Consider the following 26,796-nt stretch of genomic DNA (forward strand, 5'->3'; position numbering starts at 1 on the left):
TCCAGGCCACATCCATACCCTGAGGAATATAACCCTGTGACCCGCCTATCCTCATCCTGTTTTTTTTTACTGTGGAATCACTCCCGGGCAGACTTACTTTCCCCACTTTATCTCTCCATTCTTTCTTTGCGTGTGATAGTGACCAACCCCTCCTCCCCAGACTTCTCACGCCTCATTGAGACATCACAGTCAGGCCCCAGGCAATTGGAAGGGAAATAATCTATGCCGTAGGCCTTTTAACTAAACACCAGCTGTGTAGTGAGGTGTGACTCCCTTCCCTCTGTGCCCCTGTGCCACTGCACTGGCCGCACTGTGATTGATAGCTGCACACCTGTTTAACCCATTGCATGCTTGTGACGGAACCGCTCCGTCACAAGCCACGGGTGAGCTGTGCTTGTGACGGAACGGTTCCGTCACGGCCCGCTCGCCGCGCCTGCGCAGCGCGAATTCCGCGCCTGCGCTGACTAATTAATGGGTGGGTGGGTTCGTGACGGAACCGTTTCGTCACAAGCACAGCTCACCCGCGAGCCGTGAAAGAGCTGTTCCGTCACAAGCACGGGACCGCCGCGCGACCGCCCTTAGCGCTGCGGCGGAATAGCCGCCGCAGCGAATGGGTTAAATGACAGGGAAAGCACCCTCCTGGGGCAGCAATGATTCAGAACCAGTTAAATAGCCCTGAAGCTGCTATGGTTCTGCGGAGGAGGGGCCCAGCTCAGCTGACCTGTTTATGTTTTTGTGGGGGTTTAGGTTACACGTGTGATTTGGCCATTACACGGTGCTGGCAGGTACTTCAGAGAGGGTTGCATCACATTTAGCTCCATTTCTTATTTTTTTGCATTACGCCTGCCTTTAAATACTATTAGGCGACAGGGAGTGCCTCTTAGAAACGCTGAAATTTTCTACAGAAAGATACATGTACTCTCAAAAGCAAACATTACTCGCTCTTCATCCACAAGCCTCTTTTGTTACACACAAACAACCTCTTTTACAGACCTCAAGCTTTGAAAGCAAACGTAATACGGAAAGAAAAAGTGAGTGAACAATGTGTATTCAGCAACATCACACACACAGTCAGATGTATTAGGTTGAGAGAAAGCGACTGAACAATGTGCATTCAGCAAAATCACAAACACAGCCAGACAAAATTAAAAACCTGTGTTCGCCCATTTTTATTTGCATGAAAAGGAATTCCTATTTCCTCTGTGTTCATGAGGGGCCTACCTGCCCCACCATGGCCACTGTAGCTGACTCAGCACAATTAAACATGGCCCCCTTTGAAGAGCAGGGTCATGAGCATGTTGGCAGGCATAGTCAAATATTTGCTTTTGCTATAAACCTCTGGGAATCTGATCTATAGGTTTTCATGAACGTATATGCCAGAGTAGGGGCATTTATCTCAATAAACACGATGCTTAATTTTTGACTGCATATTTTTACATCTGTTATGAGCAGGAGGCAATGAGAAACCTGGTGAAGAGATATGTTGCAGCCATGATCAGAGACGCCAAGACTGAAGAGGGACTCACAGAAGAGAACTTCAAGGTATAGTATCTCGTTACTGTTATCCTTAGCATGCTTTCAGTATTCATGAGTCCTTAGCATGCTTTCAGTATTCATGAGTCACAACAACTATTACTTTGGCAGGGATGAAAGTAGTCTGATAATACCACAGGGTGTACAGATTATGGGGAAGGAGAACTGCATTTGTATCACCCTCAATATGTCGTCGAATATTTGGATACAAAGCAACTTATTGCTATCAGGCTCTGGGGAAACGAGCACTGTTAAAGCCAATAGGTACGACATTGGTACTATGTACTATTGGCTTTACCAAATGCCTGTTGTGTGGCAAAACCATGAAAGGCCTTTATCTTAAACCATTTGAGCAGTGATGAAGATGCCTGAGTAACCGATCTGCTCCAGTGGAGCAAACTACCAAAAAAACAAAGTACACAAACCTTAATGAGAAATGCTCTTCATGCACGTAGGAAAGGAGAAGTAAATGTCTGCTCATGATTTCATACGTTACATAAATTCCTACACATCACCAGATCTTGACAGTGATCTGGAGGTGATGCCTCAGTTCCCTTAGTTGTTGCTGACCACAAACCATTCAACATTTTTGGGCCCTAATATTCCATGTGGGTCCTGCAGCAAGCTCCCCATCCTGAATATAGAGTAATTGGCTTGTCAGCAGGAAAAACCTCTTTTGTCTTCACCGAGGAAAACAAAGGCGGCTTGAAAAACTCCAAAAGTCGGACCACGAAGGCAGACAGTTGAAACAACCAGTTTTCATTGAGCATGCAGGTGCATTTCTAATATGTGGTCAGTGAACGTTTCACCATATCACCCCAACTTTATGTCACCTTCTCTGGCATCCCCTTCCTTCATGCCGCATGTTCAGCCTTCTATGCATCAATTAGAAGTCTATGGCATTAGGTTAAATTAAACAAGCATTTTAGTCATATGCTCTAAACATCTAGAATGATGGCTGCCTCATTGCTAAAATGCATGCCTGTCTATCTTTACTCATTTTAGCTCCCCCCCTCTGAGCCTATGTAAATGACTGTCCATGCTTCTATAAATTGTACCCATGGAAACCACTTCATTTACGCTACTTATTATATAAACATTCCCACTGTAACATATACCAATATAGCACCATCTATCCCAATTGTGGCCTAATAATTACTGGTAGATTTCTGATCATGATTTCCTGGAGTTATGAGCCAGCAGCAATCAGAAATGCATGTTTCAATATGAGCATGCCAGCTGTGAGCAACCATCTTTAAAAGATCTTGAGATTTCATGATGACTACTCTTGGTAATTTTTGGAAATGGCCCATTTTGCAGGGTTATCCCCAAACTTTTTGCTTCTGTCTACTAGTTTTAATGACCTATTGTTGTTGGTTCTAGGGCTCTGTGACCTTTACTACTGCTGATAAGTGCTAAAGTGCATATGCTCTCTATGTAAATTGTGTTATGGATTGGTGGTTCCATGATTTGCATATTTGATTTACTCGTCATTCCCTAGTAAAGTGCACTGAGTGTGCAGGGCCTGTAAATCAAATGCTACTAGTGGGCCTGTAGCACTAATTGTGCCACCCACATGAGTAGCCCTGAAAACCTAACTCAGACCTGCCACTGCAGAGTCTGCTCGCAGTTTATAGCTGCCATGTCGACTTGGCAAGTGCACCCACTTGCCAAGCCCTACCTTTTCCTTTTCTTACATGTGAGTCACCCCTAAGGTAGGCCCAAAGTACTCCTTTGGGCAGGGTGCAGTGTGTGTGAAAGGTGGGACATGCACTGATGTGTGTGACATGTCCTGGTAGTGAATTGCAGTACATTTAGTTTTTTCACTATTGAAAGGCTATCTGGCCCATAGGAAATCATGGGAGTTAATTTATAATATCTTATAAATATAACTTCCTATTGGGATCAGATAGGAAAATAAAGTTTAGTATGCCTAAACTCAGAATCTAAAGATGCATCTTTTAGTAAAGGTCCCAGGTGACCAGACCCCAGAACTTTAGAACTCTTATGGACCAAGAGGACTGCCAAGAAGAAGAGCTGGAGAAGTTGTGAGGAGGAACTGCCACTTTGCTGTGTGCTTTGCTGTGTTGGCCTCCAAAGGCTGCTTCTGTCTTGGGCAGTGAAAGGACAGGACTTGAACTTTCTGCAACCACTTTTTGTGAGTTTCTCCAAGGGCCTGAGGTAGAGCTTGCCCCCTGTTCAAGAAGTCTCAGGAACAGCAAATACTTCAAGTTCTTCTGCCCTCAGCACTGGGGACTGTGTGTGTTGTGCTGCAACAGAAGAAAAAGCAACCCAACGCCGTCTTCGATGCCGCCTCAGTGTCCTGAAGGCCCTGTCACAACGCCGCACCACAACCCTGGTCTCACTGACAAGGCTTGCTGACTCTGCCACCAAGCCGCTGCTTACACCGCAACTGGTGGGCACCGCACTCCACACCGCCTCACTTCACATCATCGGCTTGGTATCCCCGATGCCGCCGCTTCACTCCAACATTGACACCACTGCTTGCACTGTGGTTCGAGGGCACCGCTCATAAGTTACACGAGGCACCGTCTTCATTCCACACGGCAGCCTTGGCCTACGGACGCCAGCGCCATCGACTCCAGTTTGTCAGCCGACGACAGCGCTTCAGCAACAACACCGCCGCTGCTTGCACTGTGATCTGCCAGCACCGCATCACTTCTCACCACAGCCATGGTCTCACCGATGCCGCTAGACGACCATCACATAGCCGCTGCTTGCACCACGAATAAGGGCACTGCAGGCGGCCCTGATGCACTTCGCACCGCAGCATCTGACGCCTGCCGACACTGGCGCTCCTGACTTGAACAGCGAGGAGTTCAATCTGCAATGTGTGTGACTTCAAGGGCCGACAACTCTTGCACTAATCCCCAGAACCGACGCCTGCGGACGCCGTGCTTTCGGAGCACAACCAGAAATGCCGACACTCTGCATTTCTAAAGGTACTCTTTTGAGTGTCTTCCCGACACCGTAGCTGGCCCTCGATGCCACGCTCAGCCTAAACTGTTTGGATTTGTTGTTTATGACCCTGTGATAGCCCCAGATGGAGCTATCGACTTCAAGGAACTTTATTACAAATCTCTTTTGAGTACTGATGATTTTTAAGTACTGTATTGTGTATTTTGTATCGTTTTTGGTCTTGTCTTTAAGTATATAAAAATATTGGATATTTTTTTAACTGGTGTGGTGTCTTTTGCAGTGCTTGCACTGTGTTACTGTTGTTTATGTGAAAATGCTTTACACACTGCCTCTAAGATAAGCCTGACTGCTCATGCCAAGCTACCAACGGGGTGAGCAGCAGTTATTTTAGGAATGTAACTCCCTTATCCTGACTAGAAGGAAGGGTCCCTACTTGGACAAGGTGCACACCATTGCCAGCTAGAGACCCCCATTTCCAACAGTAATCTTACATGTAAGATCCAAGGAGGCATTTGGGACAAACTGACCATCTTCTTATGATCTCCCCAGACAAGATGTGGGAAAGTTTTGTGTCATTTTCCTGAACAGGAATGGACTGAGCTTGTAATGTTTGGTACATTAAACGTAGTGTCATAAACCTGATCCACTGCCACCAGGAAAGCTAATGAAAGGCGTGAATGGCTAACTCCAACTGTCTCTTATTTTCACATATATCAACAACATGGCTGCCAAATTCTGTAGGAACCTGAGTAGGAGTTTAATGAAGCTTGCACAGAAAGCATTCACATAATCCAGCCTTCTTCCTGCACTCAGATATCACCACTAGAGTCTTGGCCTCATCAGAGAGAGACATATTAGAGTTCCCTGCAAACATATTTTTATAAAAATGGTTAGAGCTATTTTAGTTTGCTATCCAAAACCAGATGTAGTTCTGTTATCAAATCTATGAGACCAAGGCAGTTCTAGAATATATACGAAGTACTGGTGGTGAATACTTTGGCAACGTTGCAGGAACACACCACCAGGATCATTACTGTTTGATATAAGGAATGTATATTACTGTTAAATAACAGAGGTATTAGGCCTGAGCTACTGAAGAGGGGGATCACAATTTACAAGCACAAAATTAAAGTAGGTATTGTACAGAAGGAATCCAGGTTTTGCATGGGCAAAGAACGTTTAAGCCTATTTTCATAATGACATTAGCAATCTCGGGCAACACAGGAGAGTAGTCAGGATACTCAAAGGTAGCCGACAAGGCAAGCGGTAACACAAAGATTCATAGAGTAAATGCTTGATAATCTAATTCTTTTCCTGCACCTCTATTCGGACGGGCACCAGACTGTACTTAGGAGGGTCCTAAGCTCCTATTTGCATTAAAGGAGTGACCAAAACCAAATTTGATGTGTCTGCGAGAAAACCTGTATATAAAGAGATATTAACAAATTCTGTAATCTCTGATATAGGTTCATTATTTCAATCTTCTGCTAATTTTGACGGGCACAGATATTCAGCCCACTGTGGTATGCTGTTGCTTTTAATGTTGAAGCTCACGTTATCATAGGTGGTTTGATAGAATGCAAATGGAGTGCAGGTGAGTTTTCTTACCTTTCTGTTATTTGAGCTTCTACTTGAAGGCTCTCACTTTTTCAGTGATGAACCTCTGTAGTCACCTACCAGGCAAAAGAATGATTAAATTTTACAGAGTGATCATCAAGACGGTCCAAGGTATTCAATATTTTAAACAACATTTTGGTAGAGTTTTCAATTCCAGACATTTTCAGTCAGAAACAATCCTTTGCTGAAAAACTTTCCTTCTATTTTATAATTCTCCCGGTTGAATCTTTTTCCCAGAAACTTTATGTTTTTTCATTAATCCTGATTCTAAGCATTTTCAGTTCTATGGAATACCACATATTTAGAAATGTAGCTGATCTATCAGTGATATATTTGAGGTGGCCTCCTTCACAATAGATCTGATCATAAGGTTATAAACGTTTTTAAAACCATACTGGTGGCATGGTTGTCTTCCTTAATCTAAGCTGTTATTGAGAAATCAAGTAATATCTTGACAGTAACAGCAAGTCATATATTCATATAGGGGTGTGCTGTATTTTCCATGTCCAGTGGCTTCTCATTTCAAGTCAGGTTTGGGGTAGGTAGAAGGGTGATGCAACCCTAGGTAATTTTTAACCCACACATCAAGTGAGAATATAATCTCCTTCTTTCCATGGCTCTCTAGATGAGAGGCCCTCTGTGGCCATATGATATTTGGTGTATCATCACCATACATAATTAAAGCATGTACGTCTCCCTCCATGGATGGTTGGGTAGGATAGCCAATGGATTTATAAATTCATGAGTGGAGTATAATTCATACTGTTGCACTGTTTAGTTGCCTTCACACACCTTCCTAATACTAGGTACTGTTTGATCATAAGGAATCTAAGCAATGTATGTTTTGCAGAGTAGAAAGAGAATATGAGAGGGGCCTGTCAACCAAAGGGACAGGGCTTCGTGAAAGACTAAAAGGTCAAGGAGAACTCCGTTTGGGAACACAATCACAACTAATTATCTTCAACCATTAATTCTAACATTCATCACCATGGTCTCATAAATAATCTCCAAAACTGAACAAATCAAGTGTTACCAAATTACTATATTCTTCGAGTCTTAACTGGCAAATCTTTATAAACTACATATCAGACAGCATAAAAAACACATTAAATCAATACTTCAATAAAAACAACACTGCAAAATTTACAAAAATTAATATACAATAACGAAGAATTAAAGATAGGGAGAACACATAAGAATATTACATCTGTCTTTCTGATTTGCAAATTTGTGTGAATCAAAAAACAAGATTCATAATTCTTTATAAAATCAACATCTATTGTTTCCTTGTGTCCTTCAGATTTCGCCCAACATCAGCATAATGCGTTTCGGTGGTTAACATGAATTCTGACAACCTTCTTCGGGACAACAAGATATCTCCCATATGTAAATGTCTAATGGTAAAATATGCCCAACGAAAATTATGGTCTTTTGTGTCCAAATGATTCAATTCTCATCCAATTTCAATCTATTTACTTGAACATGAAAAATGGCATAGACGGTCCTCAGAATCACAAGATGAACCCAATCACTTGAGTACTTGTAGCATCACCCACTTTATTGAGCTGAAAGACTACAGTATTATGTAGTTTCTCACCATACCACTATTGCCATTTGTGGTACCATTCGGGCCTATTTGTTTAAGTCTCAAGCCACTGGGTTCCAATATCTCCAGAGTCCAATACCCATGTACGAGTCCTTACCTATGAACAGGATTATTTATCCTGTTCATATGTGTGGAGCAAGAAGTATCCTCAGGAGCAGATTTCTAACTTTTTAGCCTTGGACTTTTTGAATCAGAATCATAGGCCCTGCACACCTAGGACAAATGAACCAGTGGACATGAGCAATGGTTGTGAACTCAATGATCTTAACTATATAAGCTAGGAAATCATTAAGTTATGTACAGATAGTGTTGGAGTTAAACATAGAAAATCTACACCGAATGGTACAATATTTTTGTAAACGTGTGGATGTCAGACAAAACGTCTGCAAGCAATATTCTGACATACAACTACCAATATGACATAGATGAATGAAGAATTTCCAGTTGCACCAATTTAACTGCACCAGAGCAAGTGCAAAATCTACAAAAAACACTTTCTTGAAACTTTGGCCCTAACATAGAGTCTACAGTACTCTGAAGCCACTCTAAGGTGATTTGTTGCACTTTACAGCAATCTAAACTAAAACAACTACAATAAGGATGGCTATGTGAGGAGGAGACACTGTGCAGTGTGCTCTAACGTACTACATAGTGAGGACAGTGCATTTGTCTGTGTGTACCCTGTCACTTTTACTGTAGGCAGATGAATATAAAAGCTGTATGCGGAGCGGATAAAGTATTTCCGTGACGCAGTGTGCACACATTGTTTTTATGCATAGTCCAATAAAATAGTTTTAAATGTAATCATTGTTTTTGTTGTTGAAGGAACAGGGGACGGGTCTGGTCAGGCTTGCCAATATATTTAAAGGCACTGCATAGCAATTTAAGGAGGGCATGTACTCCAAACAAGCATTTGAACAGTCAATAGATCTGGCTACATCAAGCTATGACATTTATTGTCAAACTTGTTTATATTTTATAAGCATATGCATGAAAAGTCAAAAGAATAATGGGATATGCAGAATTAATTAAAAGAATAAAAGAGGAAACAAGGACAAAGTGCCACCAAAACGTGGTGAGCATATACTTACAACAAAAAATACGTTGAAAAACTAAACACCGTTTTGGGTGGCCATTTTAGGAGCTGGTAGTTGTTTGACGATGACTAGAGCTTTTAGAAGCAATGCAGTGGCCAACAATAATACAATGCGCACAATACTATTCCAAGATAGATTGCATGTAAATATCATACCTCCCACGTTGTCCATCCAACATAGAGAATCACCAAGAGTACTGCTCAGTCAATAAATCATTGATGTTCATTAATATTTGATGACACCAAAGTATATTTGAAAGTGTTGTCTGCAAAAGCATACAAAATCCTGATCACACTTTAACATCATTCGTACTGGATTAGTACAGTGTATTTGAAACTCTCCCTGCTAGAGACCGAGTTTGTCCTTGTAAACAGAAATATCACTTAGCCTTTTATCTAGGAACTACTCAACAACATTGCGCCAGATGGTTTTTCTGTCTTTCATCCTCTTCCAAATCATTGGACTTTCTGATTAGCACTTCGCTTTACTTCAAAGACAGAATCAAAGAAAAGGCATAAACAAGATGGTAAACGTTTTAATTATTACACAAACTTTACTGTCCACATATGAAGTTCTGTGCTACTTTCCAGATCCCAAACCTGTCACACAATAAGAAAGGTTGCAGTGTGCTTCATAACGTCCCAGGTTTATCACTGCTATCAATTAAATCAGTTTTTCCATTTAATCACTTGATACCTACCGACCTGAGAAAGTTCACATATTAATCCTACAGAGAAGGATCTGGACAAGCTCCATTGCCCTGTTAGAATCAAGCTTCAAATATATTGTGTGAATTAGACAGCACTTCACCTAAAAACCTTACCATCTGGTATTTAGCGTTAACATACCTGCTGGCGGGGAACATCCTTTACAACGCGAATGTTACCCCGCAGGGCAGTTACGGCGCGTCTTTTACAACGCAAGTCGTAACCACGACTTGCGCTGTAGTGCGCTCTAGGCTAAGGAATAGTAGATTTACTGTTCCAACACCTTCCCTACTGTACGTAGGCTGGTGTTGGAATAGTAAATGTAACTATTCCTAAGTCCAGCACCCCTACAGCGCAAGTCGTGGTAACGACTTGCGTTGTAAAAGACGCATTGTAAAGTACCGCAATGTAATACATCGCGTGGTAACAACGTACATCCACTGCTGGCACGGCATGAATTACATCCATTGGAAATCCAACACACAGATCAGCTTCAAACTCTCCAACAAGCTTCCTCAGCATGTGGACTTTAGAAAGACCTCCCTTTGCACTTTTGGGATTTGAGGTCAAAAGAGACCCCAAACATCACTAACTACTATACCTACCAAATGGAACACACAACCTCATTCTTATTTCTGATACACTGCATTTTTATATAGATTTCTCACTCATTATGAGCTATCTTAACATTGTAAACATAGATGGAGTTTCCTGGTGTGGGATATAAATTGTGGTGCTAGAGTCAGCAGATTGTTTCATAGGTTTGTACTTTCTGAATGCCACCAATAAAATAAAATAAAAGAAAGATAATAATGGGTATAATGGTCTATATATTTCCAAACAATAGGGTATGCCAATACAACAAATCAGCCTTTTATTTGTGGTCAACCATGTTATTGATTTGTATACCATAATTTAGAAAAATATGTACATCTAAGTTGGAGACTGTCCTTCCATATTCATGAAAATATAGAATGAATCCCCTTGCAATATCTTTGAGTGTGGGTCAGAAACCCATCTGCTAATAATGATAATAGATGCCTGCTGCACTCTTTTGCCAGGCACACCATTTTTAGTGGTTCACCACTTGCAAAAGCCTGCTTAGGGCACTTTATGTAATTCCCAAAGTGGTCTACAAATTCTATGTTGGTGAACGAGAATTTATAAATCAAACCTGCAAAACATGCATTATCAATATTTCTCAGTATCCAATATTTAATTATAACTGTAATTCTATCCTCGAAGTCTGTATTCTCACCCAAGGGTCCCTCATGGAGTATATGTTTATTAACACATGAACAGGGGACAAGGATATTTTCATCCTTTGGCAAGTTAGGCAGCCTTGTCCTTTAACATTTGGTTTGGCCTTGGTATATATTTGGCTGATATAGAAATACTATAGTTTGTACCTGCACCCGTTCTCATACTTACCATAGTTTGTTCCCTATTACTAACAATATTCAGACCTATATTTGATTGGATACAGTCAATATTATCTAACATTTATTTGCACTTATAACTCCTGGGTGAAAGCTCTACCTGTCAATTCACCTAACTAATCCATTCCAAACATAATAAGCAACAGGCCTCCATAGCACTATACTACATTCCAGCTTAAGGAACCTCTTTAAACTTTTAAGTTAATCTAGTGAGGACATTCCATGTTCTTATCATACACACTTGATTGTGAGAGTTGTTTGCTCTTCAGATGGCCTATCACAATGTGTCTGTAACCAAGGCCAGAGGTATTAAAAACTCACTCAATCAGGTGATTTGGCCTAATTGTCAGTCCCCTGTTTGTGGTTTGTGTGATCATAATCTAGCTGGGATAGTTTGCCTGCCTTTAATCTAGGTACCTGCTACACTCTGAGTGGGGAAATTTGTTAGCTCACAGATTATACAGCTCATCTTCTCTGCTACTTACTCCATTGTTGACGTACAACATTAGGTTATTGGTTGAGAGGTGTGGCAACCCCATTCAGGCAACAACCACAATCCTTGTCAGGGTGAACCCCAAAAGTCACCAAATTAACCTGTCCTTATTCCTCTGGTAACTTGGCATAAAGCTGTCATCCTTAACTTGGAGGCGATGTGTAGATTATTTCTGAGGGCACACCAACACCAACTGCGGTTATCTGGTTTTGCAAGACCAGGGAAAAGTCAAAACTTGAGGTCAACAGTGATTAAGCGTGGGTCAGATACACAAGTTGGTTTGGGCCCGCTCTCCGATTATCTTCAGACTATGAAGACATTTTGAAGAATAATTCCTGAGAAGGTAGAGTTCAATTGGGGCTAGGCAGAAGGAGGTGTCTGAGGAGGCGTCATTGTTGTGAGCCACAGGACCAGGTCGCAGTGAAGATTTTTACCTTTTTGCCTTTGGACTTTGTCTCTATTTTGGGAGGTGAAAATCTCCAGTGGGAAGAAGCTGCAGGCTTGTTACATCCTGGTAAGGAATTCCAGAAGACTTGGATAGGTTACAGATGATAAGTTTATTCTTCTTAGATGGTTAGATAGGTTTTCCAGTATATATGTAATCAAAGCCCCACCAGGAGCATCCTCTCTGCTGCTCAGCCCAGGATCCAACTGACAGTCCACTCACAGAATACCAAACACTCCAATGACATCACACTCACTAACATTCCACTCACACTGGCTGAACAGCAGAGGCAGAGAAACAGGGAAGATGTAAGGTAAAAACCTTAGATATAACACACCTTCCCTCTTTACAAAATGAACAAAGAGAAAGCAAATGTAAATAGCAACATTGCAATAACATCACAGTATAATTAATAAAAATGTTGCAGTAGAAAGATTGTAAACACACATAAGTATGAAAAACATACTAGAAATAAGCAAGGTGAAATGTGACGTAATAATAAGCAATGAAGGAAAAACATGTAATAAAATGCAGAGTGAGAACATTATGACAAATAAGACACACACACATCTCCTTCCTTAGCAGAGAAAATTGAAGTAAGACGTTTCAAAAGGAAGGAAAAAGTCAAAACAGAAAAGCAAACTGAGAAAAATTACATAAGCAAGAAGTAATAATATCACGAAGATGAACAAGAAGTAACGAACGAGTGTGACCACCACAACTACACCAACAGGCCAGGCTAGCGAGAAGTATGGAACCACTGAACACAACAACAGGAAGAAGGAAACAAGGAAGAAATGAAAGTAAAGAACAAAAATAGGTGGCATACACCTAACACATCAACCAAAAGGAAGACACGAAAAAGAAAGGTCTGCGGTCTGTGTAAACTGTCCCACACCGAAGATAAAAGTACAGTCACACCTAAAATTAGACCACAAGTGAAGAATTGCAGGGAAAGTGCGATCTGGGAAACTGAACTAGACAGCAAAGAAAAACTCAGTAACACCTTAAATTAGACCACATAAGTAAACCTGCATGCAATACAATAATTAAACAGTAAATATCAAGTACTCATATCAGGAATCAGGGGAACAAAAAATGTTCCAGAAAAATGCGATCTGGGTAAACTGAACTACACATCAAAGACGTACAGTCACGCCTCAAGTTAGACCACTCATCAAACTGCAGGAAAATACGATCTGGGTAAACTGAACTACACAGCAAAGAAATTCAGTCTCGCCTCAAGTTAGACCATGTATGAAAAACCTGCGCACTAAATGAAAAATGCACTGTAAGTATAATCGTGAAAACATCAGAGGTAAAAGAAAATTGCTCCAGGAAAACTGCGATCTGCGTGAACTGAACTACACATCAAAATAATCCAGTCACATCTCAAGTTAGACCACAAACAAAACCTGCGCACAGTATAATAAAGGCACTGTAAGTGAAAAATCACGAACAGAACCAAAGAAAAGAAAGAAATGCATCACATCAAAATACAGAGAAAAAAATGTAGAAAACCTACATGCCAAGCAAAATAAATTAACAAATGCTTCAGAGAAAATGGCAGTACTACATTAAAATAAGAAGTGCACAAACACATTGTAATAATGCACATTTTAGGTAAGATGCCAATAAAATAATAAGATAACACAAATAAAGTTGTCACCGTTGTCATAGTGTGCAGCTGATGCTCAAACAAAATTGAACAGTACCTTGCCATGGATTTAGTGGACAGATGACCCACAAAGACATCATGGAGCAAATACTACAGTATGAAGAATTCCCTGGAACAAGTGCAGTACTGTTAAATAACCACTAGATGGCACTGTTACAAGTTTAATAAAACCCCGCATGCTTACAATGCGATGATAAAGAAGATTCTGGTGCAACAAACTGGCAAGAAAAAAAATGCTGATCACAAGGTGGAAAAACACTTCAATATCGGGACGCAGCAAGAACAGCTAGTGTTTGGCAAACAGGTGAGGAGGTTACCAATATCTTGAAAACGTGGTTGACAGCGCAATTGAAGGTTAAGAAGGTCTGATGGTGCCAGGCAAAATGGAGGCACGCAGCACGACGGCGCACCAGGTGGCTCAAAACATGTTAGTGCTCCTCTAAAGCTGCAGGAGGATGCGACGTGACAGAGGGAGCTAGAAGCGTCACGAAGATAGCAGACGTCACTTGAAATGAAAGGCAGCAGCATCGGCATAATGAAGGTAAGAGCGCGCGATGCCAAAGTGTGTTCGAGAAGTTTTGAAAGGCTGTAGATGACAGTTAAACTGCCACTGTGAAGCGCAGATCTCAGGGAACGAAAAAACCCAAAAATAATAAACAGACTTTGAAAAAAAAATAACACTCCCACGTAGGATCACTTGAACTGAATGTGCCGATCTCCGGTTTTTTTTAAAGTTGAAAAATCACTGCTGGAATGCTTATGTGGCATATCAGAGAATATACTGTTAGCAACAGGCAGTAATGAGCATTAAAAGGAACTTGATGATCACAGGAGCGATCAGAAGTAGACACTGCCACCTCACTGTAGAAATAATGAACTTGCAGGATTATGGCTGAAACACTTGATCAAACCCAGGCTTATTGTACACTGCAGTTCTTAAACAGACGAAGTAGATATACACTCCCAAAGCAGCAGTAACACCAGAATTCAGAGGAGCTGGAACATAAAGCTGAATTAGGCAGAAAAGCAAACAGTTGAATTAAAGAAGCAGGAACTGGTACACTGCTGTGAGCACGCAGGTGACTAGAAGTGTAATAACTAGCACACACCAGTAACATGTGCCCAGTCAGAAGCAGGCTGTACAAATCAGGAAGCAGGCAGAAAGAAGCAGGTAGCAGGAAACTTATGTCCTGTTTGAAGCAGGCAGTAGGATTTAGGCAGGAAGAAGCAGGTAACTGGAAATCTACACCTTGTCAAAGGGCTGTCCGGTGAAATATGGACACTGGTGGGGCGGGAGGGCGTAATATCCTTAAGTAGGTTCGTTTTGAGCAAAAGCTTGAATAAAAGTACCTTTAAGAAGCTTGAAGAAGGTCCTCACGCGTAGTTTTTATCCCACCCTCGTCGCCAAATTTATGTTACATCCTGGTAAGGAATTCCAGAAGACTTGGACAGGTTACAGATGATAAGTTTATTCTTCTTAGATGGTTAGATAGGTTTTCCAGTATATATGTAATCAAAGCCCCACCAGGAGCATCCTCTCTGCTGCTCAGCCCAGGATCCAACTGACAGTCCACTCACAGCATACCAAACATTCCAATGACATCACATTCACACTAACATTCCACTCACACTGGCTGAACAGCAGAGGCAGAGAAACAGGAAAGATGTAAGGTAAAAACCTTAGATATAACAAGGCTGTAGCCAATAAGGCATCCACAAGGCTGCATACCTTCACCAAGAGGTCTGGTTGAACAGGATTTGCTTCTGTGGACAAGAAAGTACCGGGAGCTACCGCAATGTCAGGCTTCCCGGTGATGCACCTTGGGCGGATTGGCTGGCAGGTAGGTCCCGGCCATTTGTCGGTTTTCAAAGCACTTTTTAGTGAAGAACCATCTATGTCCCAAGCTTTAGAAGCAGCCAGGAACAACACCTCCTACACCCCTTCCAAGTGTCAAGAATCTGGGGGCACCACTTGGGAGGTTAGGCCTTACTGCAGCAGAGGCCAGGTGCAGGGTTCAAGGTTGGGTTCAAGGAGGTTTAGCTCCCACAGGAGGTCAGTCAATTAGTCCTTGGAATTACTTCTGGTGGTCCTTGATTTAAGAAGATGGTCCAGTTCACACTCAAGCAGCAGAGTTGGCCCTCAAGCAGCTGGGCAGACCTCTGGTAAAAGCAGGACAACACTCTGGGGGTCCAGGTATTCTTTCTGATGTATTCCACAGGTCCAGGATTGTAATGAAGTGGCGTTCTGAGGGTTCAATATGTGTACCTGGTGCGAGACTTTGAGGTGGGGTGATTCCCTATGCTACCCAACATCTGGTTGTAAAAATGTCTTCCATTCCCTTGCCAAGGCTCCAAGAAGTCTGGGATGACAACAGGCTAGTGTCAGGTTCCTTTGAGTGTGCTGAAGTAAAGTCCTTTGAGGTGTAAGTGGGAAAGCGAACACCTCATCCTGAGTCATCCTGGCAGGATGGCCCATCCTGCCACAATCTAGTCCTCTTTTGTCTAACTGTCTGGGGAAATACAGAAAGCCCAACAACAGAGCCATTCACAATCATGTGACTTCATTTTATCACCTATTGTGACTCTAGTCCCCTAAAGCGATAGCAAGATAATGCAAATGTGCATTGTGCAAACAGACCCAGTTTAGAGGTTGCCTTTTCTCTGCCTCTGGCCCACAATGAATGATAGTAGCAAAAGGGAGTAGACACCACTGCACTGCACAGTACCTTGTTTCAATACATTAGCACATTAGCCATGTCCCTTTAAAATATCACTGTGAAATAGGTAGGACTATGAAGTCCAAGTCTTTTAGCTAAGTTGGTAATGCTCATTTCCACCTCTGTGATCAAAGTGAGTTTACTACTATATATGTGGCAGCTACGTTTTGATTGTGCACATTCTATTGAGCATTTTTGAGGCACCTTTGTGCTACTGCTCATTGTAGCACACAGACCACTGCAGACACGTCTGCTTCTACTGGTTGTAGTATATTAGCAACAAGGGAAAGCATGGTTACCTGCCTAGGCAATTAAGCATTGCAATCTTCCCACCAGCAGCCAAAGTGAAGCAAGTGAATAATTAGAACCATGACTAGATGATGTAGAGGGTCAAATTAGGATGATTAGAGGGAAGGAGGTGAAACAGATAGTAGTTTAGATTAGAACTCTTAAGTGTCAATTGTGCAAACAGCATAAAAAACAATAGGTGTAGAAAGAAAAGCATAATGACTAGAATAATGTTTGTAAAAAGTGGTGGAATTAATTGTAAAAATAAAATTAGTGGAACAGGGTTCCTATAAATTCCCGCACACTTTAACCTCAGGTTGAAAGTTTGGTCAATGTATTCCTTACCTTTAAAAAAAGTGCTTCACTGTGTTCCTGTTGTCAAAAACGTATAATTCTCTGTATTTATCAGCAGAGCAACACAACATGCTTGAAATACCAATAGTTTACACACATCCCGGGATATGAAGAATATTGTTTGAAAGTGATCATAAACACTCATTATTCGCCATGAAACAAAAATGCTTTGTAAAGCAGAGTGGATGAAGGTTTATAGGTTCAGTGTCCAGCTTCTAATGTTAAATGTTTTCATATGTTATGATATATGTTCTGTAAAATGCATGGATATTAGTTTGCCAAACACTAATGACTCAAATATTGTATATCAAATTGGGCCTTATGACTGTACTAGACATGTACACGGTCAAAAGGTTTTCCTTGATTTGGAAACACTTGAGCCCAGTGCTACATATATGAATTAAATTGCTATTGATCTTGGAAATAATCTGAATTTCTCTCAACTGAGGGAAGCTGACACACCACAATTGTTGTTATGGCAACATATGGAAACCATATGAACTGTGTCCTTTAGGAAATCATATAGAAAGTCCTGCCTGCACCCTGCTGTCAGCTGAATGTGAACACAAACCTAACCTGTCCAGAAGAAGCTGAACTCCCCAGTGAACCTATGTTTCTTCTTTGCAGAAGATGGAACATTGCCCAGGAATGATGCTGAAAAGATGCTCCATATACATAAGGAAGGTGCTACTTTCACTGAGGATAGCTATTCAAAACCATCCTTCAACTGAATACCTAGAAGCCCCCACAGTTCTAGGAGATGAAGTGGTAGATCCAGACCTTCAAGGAGACAGTTTATGTGAAGAAGCATTGATGGACGTAGACACCACGAGTATAACTCCCTCCAATAAACCCAACAAAAGGGTTGGCTTCACTTTTGAATGAAAATATAATCGATTAGAAAGTTCTCCCATGTTAAAAATGACAGAAATTAATGGATCTTTCCTGCCAGGCATCAGAAAACAGGAAAATACCTATGTCCAAACAGTAACTTACTAGCTAAGCCTTTCATTAAAGCATGTAAAGCATCAAGAAAAGCACTGGTTTTAAACATAGCTCTGAAACCTTTTGATGTAGCATCCAACAATGATCTCACCTCTATTGTATTATGTTAGAAAAATGTGCCCACACTCAGTGTTTTTTTAAGACAATGTAGAGTTTGATCCCTGCCATGTCTTTTTCCGTCTATATCTCGTTCTCTCTGATTTGATTGCACATTGGGAGCAGATAGTCAATAGACCCACATTTATTTTGAGTTTCAATGTTTTAATTATGATTCTATTCATTGTGTACATTTTACAATATCAGTGGTACTTTTTTAAAGATCAGTGCTTATTACGCTATTTGGTCTGTAGTTTTCCTTTCCCAATTAATTGTACAGAAAAATGGTAAACCAATTGTGTGCTTAAATTGTTGTGGTTAATTGTACTTTAAGACGCTTTGAGGCACTTTATTTTCAAATCTGATGTAAAAAAACTTTTTTCTTGCACACATTTATGTATATATTGTTTGTTTTTAATATTGTAAAATACTTTAAAAACTCAAATCTGTTACAAAAATCTAAGATTTTTTATTTTTAAAGATGAAAAAATCTATGTAAAATTGCTGAAAGACTAATCAAGATGTTGCAATTCCACAGTATGTACAAAATGAGATAGATATTTGAAAGTGTCAGATATTCTACTTCATATTTAGCCTAGTAGCCAGTTATTTTAATTAGACACTTCTGATTTAAGAAAATCTAAATAAGGCATGCCTATGTAAATTGAGCTAAGCAAGCTGCAATTTGCAATATCAAGTGATATGAAACCTACTTCTGACTAATGACATATCAGAGTTGTTATATGAGATTGTTATCCCAGAGTTCAATATTTGCCTTGATAAATTTGTATATATATATCCACTTTTGTCTGTGTGTGCTTCCATTATTTCGTAATTTTAAATTTAATTGCAGCACAAATAATGAAAAAATGAAAGCAATCCCACCACCCAAAAACACATTAGCCACCCCTTTATTATGGCATGCCCTCTTTTTATTATTTTGTAAACCACCGAATGAAAAATTGTAAAATGGCTATTTGACCGACTTCCTGGAAATGCACAATCTCCTGCACCAGACGCAAATGGGCTTTTGTTCTGTGTACAGTACAGAAATAGCCCTCTCTTATTGACCTCAGATGATCTAAAAAAGAACAGTAGGTCAGGGAGGGACAGCTGTGCTCATTCTTCTTGATTTGAGTGCAGCCATTGATACTGTCTCCCATGTCATCCACCAACATAGACTGGAAGCTGCAGGTATCACTGGAAGGGTACTAAAATTACTGACCTTGTTTCTAGGTAATAGAAGCGTCCAGGTCAGGGAAGGGCCCTGTCTGTCGGAGTTTCATCCGGTCAGACGCAGAGTGCCACAGGGCTCAGCATTTATCCCCTCTCTTTTTTATATATATGTCCATCCTCTAGTAGATATTATCTGTTCATCAGGCCTTACCATGGTGTCTATGCCGATGATACCCAGATCACTGTTTCCTTATCACCCAATACTAGCTCAACTTTGGAGAAACTGTCCACTTGTCTGGCGCAGGTGAACAATTGGATGGCAACTAGCTGTTTTAAACTGAACCGCAAAAGAACTATGGTGCAGGCACAGAGGTTAAGAGATTCACTCATTTGCATGGGGCCAACCCTCCATTCAAATGAGGAAACGCCCTCTTGAGATAGCATCGGCACTACATGTGCCAGTACTATCTGAATTACAGAAGCCGCACAAATGTCTGCAGCCCCTTCTGTAATACCAATGTGCCCTGGGGGCACACAAATTGGCTGCACATGACCATTGCTCCCATGGGGTACTTTCTGTAATATGGCCCCAGTTTATCTAAAGAACAGTTCTAATCCTTATAGCCACAAAATATTGCATAAAAGGCGTAAATGGACTTAGAAGGGAATTACTGTATGCCATTTGTGCATGCAATTAAACAGAAGTAAATTCTGAGAAAAGTATGGGTGTTGATCGATTTGTCTTGTGAATTCATGAGCATTCCTAAACCTTTGAGTATGTTGGCATTCGCAAACTCCTCTGCAACCCATTTCCACCATGAAAGAGATGTGGTTCATAAAGGGCTACAGTAATTCCAAGGGTAGAAAGGGGTGCAAACCACCCCTTTGTGAGGTTTCAGCAAAAGGGTTACTCCACAGGGAAAACGGAAGCAAATGTGCATGTGGGCAGAAGTTCCCTTTTCCCACCTAACTATATTGCATCATTATCTAAATTTCTGACTAAAGAATCATTTTGTAGGCTTGACTCAAGAAGTCTATGAGAGAACAGCCACATTGTTCCATGGGGCCCCAAGATAATGTCTCTAGTAGTACCAAAAACATAGCTAGAACTAAAGTTAGATCTGAAAGCTATCTCTAAATCTGTTGATAATAATAAAAATAAAGTGTAGAATGTGATTGTTAAGCATCATTGCACTCCAAAAACTGATGTCTTCTGTTTGAAAGGAACCGCAAGTGAAAATTATAGCGCAGGGTATGGCCTATCCAAGGGCAATTAGGCTTTAACAGATACACTCTGACTTGTGCCAGTCTTGGACACTTTCAACCATGGATGTTGATTCACCAAAATGCAAAGAGTAGTAGAAGTGACAGCACATAACCTTTGACCCCAGATGACATTCCTCACTCATATATGTTATATATATATATATATATATATATATATATATATATATATATATATATATATATATATATATATATATATATATATATATATATATATATATATATATATATATATATATATATTCACTGAAAAAACCATAGGTTTCACACCAGTTATAGTTAGCTGGAAATTTTACTGATATAAAACCATTGAAATTCCCACGTTATAGTTAGTTGGACTCACTATAACTTGCGCGCCTGCAATGCACTGCTGATGACGTCACATATTACATCACTCATGACATGGTCAGTGACATCACTCATGACATCACTGATGACACCATCCAAAGAATGTGTGTCTTTCTGAAAAAATAAATATGTTTTATATATGAGTGTGTATACATATGTTTTATTCTAGTATATGGAGTATTGATTTATATAAGTGAGTAAATGTGAGAGTGAGAGATTGTAAGAGTTCCTGTTTAAATAAGTATGTGATTCTATAAGTGATTGTTTAAGAGAGTAAGTATGTGTAAGTTTCCTTAGGAATAAGGTGGTAGTGTGTGTATAGCTGTATATGCAAATAAATGGATGTTCAATAGTTTTTTTGCATGTGTGAGTATATGTGTGAGTAACTTTTGGAAGACTGTCGGTGTGTTAACGGATGTAAAGGTGTTTCACTACATATGATAAGTGAGTATATGTATGAATGACTATATAGAACTGTTGGTGAATGAGTAAATGTGTATATAAATGGTTGAATTACTGAATTGGTTGTTGTAACTGGTATAGGTATCGCCACTTTTTTGTAAATGTTAGTTTCTATTTTTGAATATGTGTTTCAGGGGTTACATTACACTGAAAGGAGGTCAGTCACTCTGTCACAGGGATGGTGTCATCAGTGATGTCATGAGTGATGTCACTGACCATGTCATGAGTGATGTAATATGTGACGTCATCAGCAGTGCATTGCAGGCGCGCAAGTTATAGTGAGTCCAACTAACTATAACGTGGGAATTTCAATGGTTTTATATCAGTAAAATTTCCAGCTAACTATAACTGGTGTGAAACCTATGGTTTTTTCAGTGAATTTAATAGGTTTTTTAAATGCTAATTCCTAACTATAACTGGTGTGAAACCTATGGTTTTTTCAGTGAATTTCATAGGTTTTTTAAATGCTAATTCCTAACTATAACTGGTGTGAAACCTATGGTTTTTTCAGTGAATTTAATAGGTTTTTTAAATGCTAATTCCTAACTATAACTGGTGTGAAACCTATGGTTTTTTCAGTGAATTTCATAGTTTTTTAAATGCTAATTCCTTTGTATATCGAGTTTCTAACCTTTTTTTTTTTTACAATTTGCTGTTTTTTTTTAAGTATTTATTTTTTTTTATATTTTTTTTCTTTTGCGCTCTGGGTGCGCGCTCCGGGAAGCTTTCAGCTAAGCTCTCCTGTAAGCTTCTCCGAGAGCTCATCTGAAAGCGCACCCAGAGCGCAACTGTCGTTCGTGAAAAAAAAATATGAATGAAAAGTTAATAATAATGCAAAACATTTCGTACCATACAAATAAAATTTGTTTTTTTTAATATGGAAAATGATTATGCATTTCTATAAAAGATTGATGACGTCACTTCGGCGCGCAACGTAAGTGCCCTCGGAAGCGCATACGTGCGCGGCGCATAAACGCACGGAAAAGCGCCTACGATCGCGCCACGTTTGCGACCCGGAAGCGCCTACGATCGCGCTGCGTAAGCGCACCCGGAAGTGCTCCGGAGCGCGCAGCGTAAACGCATCGGCTCATGTGACCCTAAAATAACACTTTTCATTGGTTGCTAACAGTTTTTTTTTACAATGAATGAAATCCCCACCCATTTCCTTCACTTCTTCTTTCACTTTTGTGACTGAAAGACCTGCCTTTTTTGCTGCTCCATATTCCTGGATTCATCATGGCTGCCAGACTATCCAGCAGTGAAGATGATTTCATTGATGAAGAGCCTCCTACCCCAAAGGTGAAGGAACATTTCATCTGGAAATTTTTTAAGTTTCCAGAAGGCCAGAAGAAGGTGAATGCATCAAAAGTAGAGTGCAGGATCTGCAAACAGGTCCTGTCACGGGGTAACCCCCAAAAAAAATACTCTTTTGGCAACTTCACCATGATTCGCCATGTGGAGAGGAGGCACCCCCAGAATTTTGCCCGGGAAAGTGTCAGGGCTCTGGCACAGGAGGTTCCCAGAGATGGGGCCTCTACATCAACAGGAGGAGCAACTTCTTCTGGGAGAGAGCAATCGCAGGAGCAGGTGGCAAACATACAACCTGCATTTAACCATGGGGTCGTCAAATGCAGATACTGCAATCAACTCCTCACCTATGGGGAGCAAAGTGTCCTGCTCATGGTTCGGGCATTGGAGAACCATCACTGCCCTTCCCACCCCTAATTTTTTTCTTTTCTTTTTGCTCCTGTTGAGCAGTTTCTATTCCCTGTTTTTGTTCCTCTTCAGTTAAAAGAAGAAAACCAAAAGTTCTTTTCAGAACTACCTCCAATTCTCATCAAAGAGCTATAATCTTAAAAAATGAAGAGTAAGTGAAATATAGTGCATTGATAATTGAAAGGAGAATGAGTAAGAAAGAACAGAAAGGTATGAGAGGTGAAAGGAAGTGAAGTAGGAGGACTGAAAGAAGGTGAGTGTTAGAAAAGAAAGTTATGACACAGTGAATAAACTGGAGGCCTCATTTCTGAAAAGTGACGCATCGCTACGTGAAAATAGCGATGCGTCACTTTTCTGGACGCACTCCTTATGACATTCCAGATATGTCATATTTAATATATGACTAATCAATTCGCAAGGAGTTACAGATATGTCAGTATTTCTGACATATCTGTAAACACAAAAGTAACGCATTGCAGGAGTGCGTCACAAAAGTGACGCAACTCCAATAATGTGTCCTTTCACATGGAAAAAGCACCATGTGAAAGGTTTGCTGTGAAGCAGGCGCAAGATTTTGGCGCAACTGCATCCTAAAAGTGACGCACTGCGTCATTATTACCAAGCTTTTTGCAAGGAACACCCCCTCTGCATGCATTATACCTGACACTATTTTTTAAAAAGTGACGCATCTAGGTACATGGGTCACTTTTTAAAACTCTGCGCCATATTGTATCTGCATCAGGTATAATGTATGCAGAGGGGGCAATCCCTCGCAAAAAGCTTGGTAATAACAACGTACTGAAATCTATGAGATTTCCCTGCGTCACTTTTAGGATGCTATTGCGTCAAAATTTTGCGCCGGCCTCGCATCACTTTTATGTTTACACATATGTCAGAAATACTGACGTATCTGTAACTCCTTGCAACATGATTCGTCATACATTAAATATGACACATCTGGAATGTCATAAGGACTGTGGACAGAAAAGTGACGCATCACACCAGCAGTGTAATAAAATGTGCCTCGTTGCACTATATTTAAAGGATGCAACAGCATCCTAAAAGTGACGCAGTGAAATCTCAAACATTTCACTGCGTCGCTATTACAAAGCTTTTAGTGGGAGAACACCCCCTCTGCATGCATTATACCTCACGCAGATATAATGTGGCGCTTGATTTTAAAAAGTGACCCATCTACCTAGATACCTCACTTTTTAAATATAACGCAACGCAACACATTTTTTTACACTACTGGTGCAATGCGTCACTTTTCTGTGCGCACTCCTTATGACATTCCAAGTAACGCATTGCTGGAGTGCGTCACAAAAGTGACGCAACTCCAGTAATGTGTCCTTTCAAATGGGGAAAGCAGCATATGAAAGGTCTTGCCTCAGTCTAACACCTGCTGTAAAGCAGGCACAAGATTTTGACGCAACAGCATCCTAAAACTGACGCAGTGAAATCTCAAAGATTTCACTGCGTCGCTATTACAAAGCTTTTTGCGGGAGAACACCCCCTCTGCATGCATTATACCTGACGCTATTTTTAAAAAGTGACGCATCTAGGTACATGGGTCACTTTTTAAAACTCTGCGCCATATTGTATCTGCAACATGATTCGTCATACATTAAATATGACACATCTGGAATGTCATAAGGAGTGCGCACAGAAAAGTGACGCATAACACCAGCAGTGTAATAAAATGTACCTCGTTGCACTATATTTAAAAAGTGACGCATCTAGATAGATGCGTCACTTTTTAAATATTGCATAACAATGCGCATTTTTTTACACCGCTGGTGCGTCACAAAAATTGACGCACAGGAAGCGCAAAACTAACAGCGCAAGGCCTTCATAAATATGGTCCTGGATTTTCCCCGTGCTTCGCCGGTGCGCGTACCATGCGCTTCCCCCGCGCAAAACGAAAAAAAAATTTTAATGCCCTGCAGGACCCTATTTTAGTCCCTACATCAAACCTAGGGGGTCAGAGGGGGTCTACTCTTCCCCCTTATGGTCATTTGCCCCTTTTTTTTTCAAACCCCTTGTGTCTCGATTTTACCGAGACACAAGATGGCGGCCGCTCCGCACTGTTTAGAATGTTTACAGACAACTGAGATCCAATCAGCTTCCTGCGCGCAAGTCGCGTGTCGCGCCTGGAGCGCACTCCGGTGCGCGCACGGGAGAGCGCCTATAGATATATATATTTTTTTGAACCTAAATTACTCAAAATCCACTGGAGCACATATCTTGAGACATAGCAAAGGCACATCGGGCTACCAGTCCCTACAATTTTGCCAAGTTTGGTGGAAATCCATTCAGCCGTTCGGGCTAAAAGTGAAATCGACCGCCCTATGGAAATTAACATGGGGAAAACGCGTTTTGGGACCCCCCTTTTATCTCGGCCCCCGCTTGACGAATCCCCCCCAAACTTTCAGGGAAGGACCGGACCGCCATGAGACCATTTTCCTGAAAAATTCAGGCAGATTCGTCAACCGGCGCCAAAGTTATTCAAAATAGAATGTTGAGATTTAACATTGAAAATTATCCTAACTATAACTACCTACTGGCGACCGCCAGTAGGTAATATATATATATATATATATATATATATATATATACAAAGTGAGCCTGCTGCAAGGAACAGGCGGAGGTCTCTCGGGGGTAACTTCAGAACAACGTTTAATGGATCAACATAGCATAATGCATTTCGGCCCTCTCGCCTTCGTCAGATGCTGTTGAATGCAGGGAAATACTTCCCACCCCATTTAAAAATCGTCCAGTATCCTTCCCATTGGCGGTAGTCCGCATGACACAGGTCACGTGTTAGCAACTCCGCTGCAGCCCAAGCATCGACTACAGCTCCCAGAATGCAGTAAACCGGGTAAGTGTTGCAGGGAATTGATTGGCACTGTTGGTGGGGGTATGGCCTATCCAAGGGCAATTAGGCTTTAACAGATACACTCTGACTTGTGCCAGTCTTGGACACTTTCAACCATGGATGTTGATTCACCAAAATGCAAAGAGTAGTAGAAGTGACAGCACATAACCTTTGACCCCAGATGACATTCCTCACTCATATATGTTTTATTATATATATATATATATATATATATATATATATATATATATATATATATATATATATATATATATATATATATATATAGAGAGAGAGAGAGAGAGAGAGAGAGAGAGAGAGACATTCACAAGGAGGAAAAGCAGTAGACCACTACAGAGAGGACAAGTGAGTCTCTGAGACCTCTCAACTTTCTACTCGTGTTATTGGAATTCAGGATCCTTGAAATCGAAGGATGTGCTTAGTTTGCACTCGCTTCCCTTAGCTACCCCTAATTGATGCTTGTCTGAAATTGTGTTATTCATTTTGGAGGAGTGACATCTACCAACTTAATAAACACAATTTGGTTGGGATAAAACATATTTCTTAGAGAATATCTGTTTAACCCTTGATAGCAAAAATGCGAGCAGCAGGCAATTCCCAGATAATTATTTCCTAATTTTAGTCAATACCCACATTTTTAATGCACAGAAAAAGGCAAAGTAAAATTCTCAAACCAATTTAGAAGAATAACAAATGAGAAAAAATACACCAAGAAATTAAATAATTGAAAATGGGAATTGTAGATATAAATATATTTTTAAGACAAAAGCATCTTAAAAAAATAAAGTGGTTAACAGGTTATGATTATGAGAATTTATTGTTTGATTAATTAAAACCTTATAATATATATGCAATAATTCTTGATTATAAAATAAGTTATAGAAAACTTTTAA

The 26,796-nt window shown here is 40.5% G+C and overlaps 1 protein-coding gene across 1 annotated transcript in view; it reads left to right on the plus strand.

Annotated features, from left to right (window-relative positions):
* Nucleotides 1-26,796, plus strand: part of TRPC4 (transient receptor potential cation channel subfamily C member 4) — a 1,290,729-nt gene that overhangs the window by 1,257,884 nt on the left and 6,049 nt on the right. Inside the window, exon 11 of the mRNA XM_086935069.1 lies at nucleotides 1,453-1,542. Within this exon, the coding sequence (XP_086791195.1) occupies nucleotides 1,453-1,542 (90 nt within the window). The remainder of the gene's footprint in view (nucleotides 1-1,452; nucleotides 1,543-26,796) is intronic.

Source organism: Lissotriton vulgaris, chromosome 8, assembly GCF_964263255.1.
Source record: "Lissotriton vulgaris chromosome 8, aLisVul1.2, whole genome shotgun sequence".
Lineage (NCBI taxonomy): Eukaryota > Metazoa > Chordata > Amphibia > Caudata > Salamandridae > Lissotriton > Lissotriton vulgaris.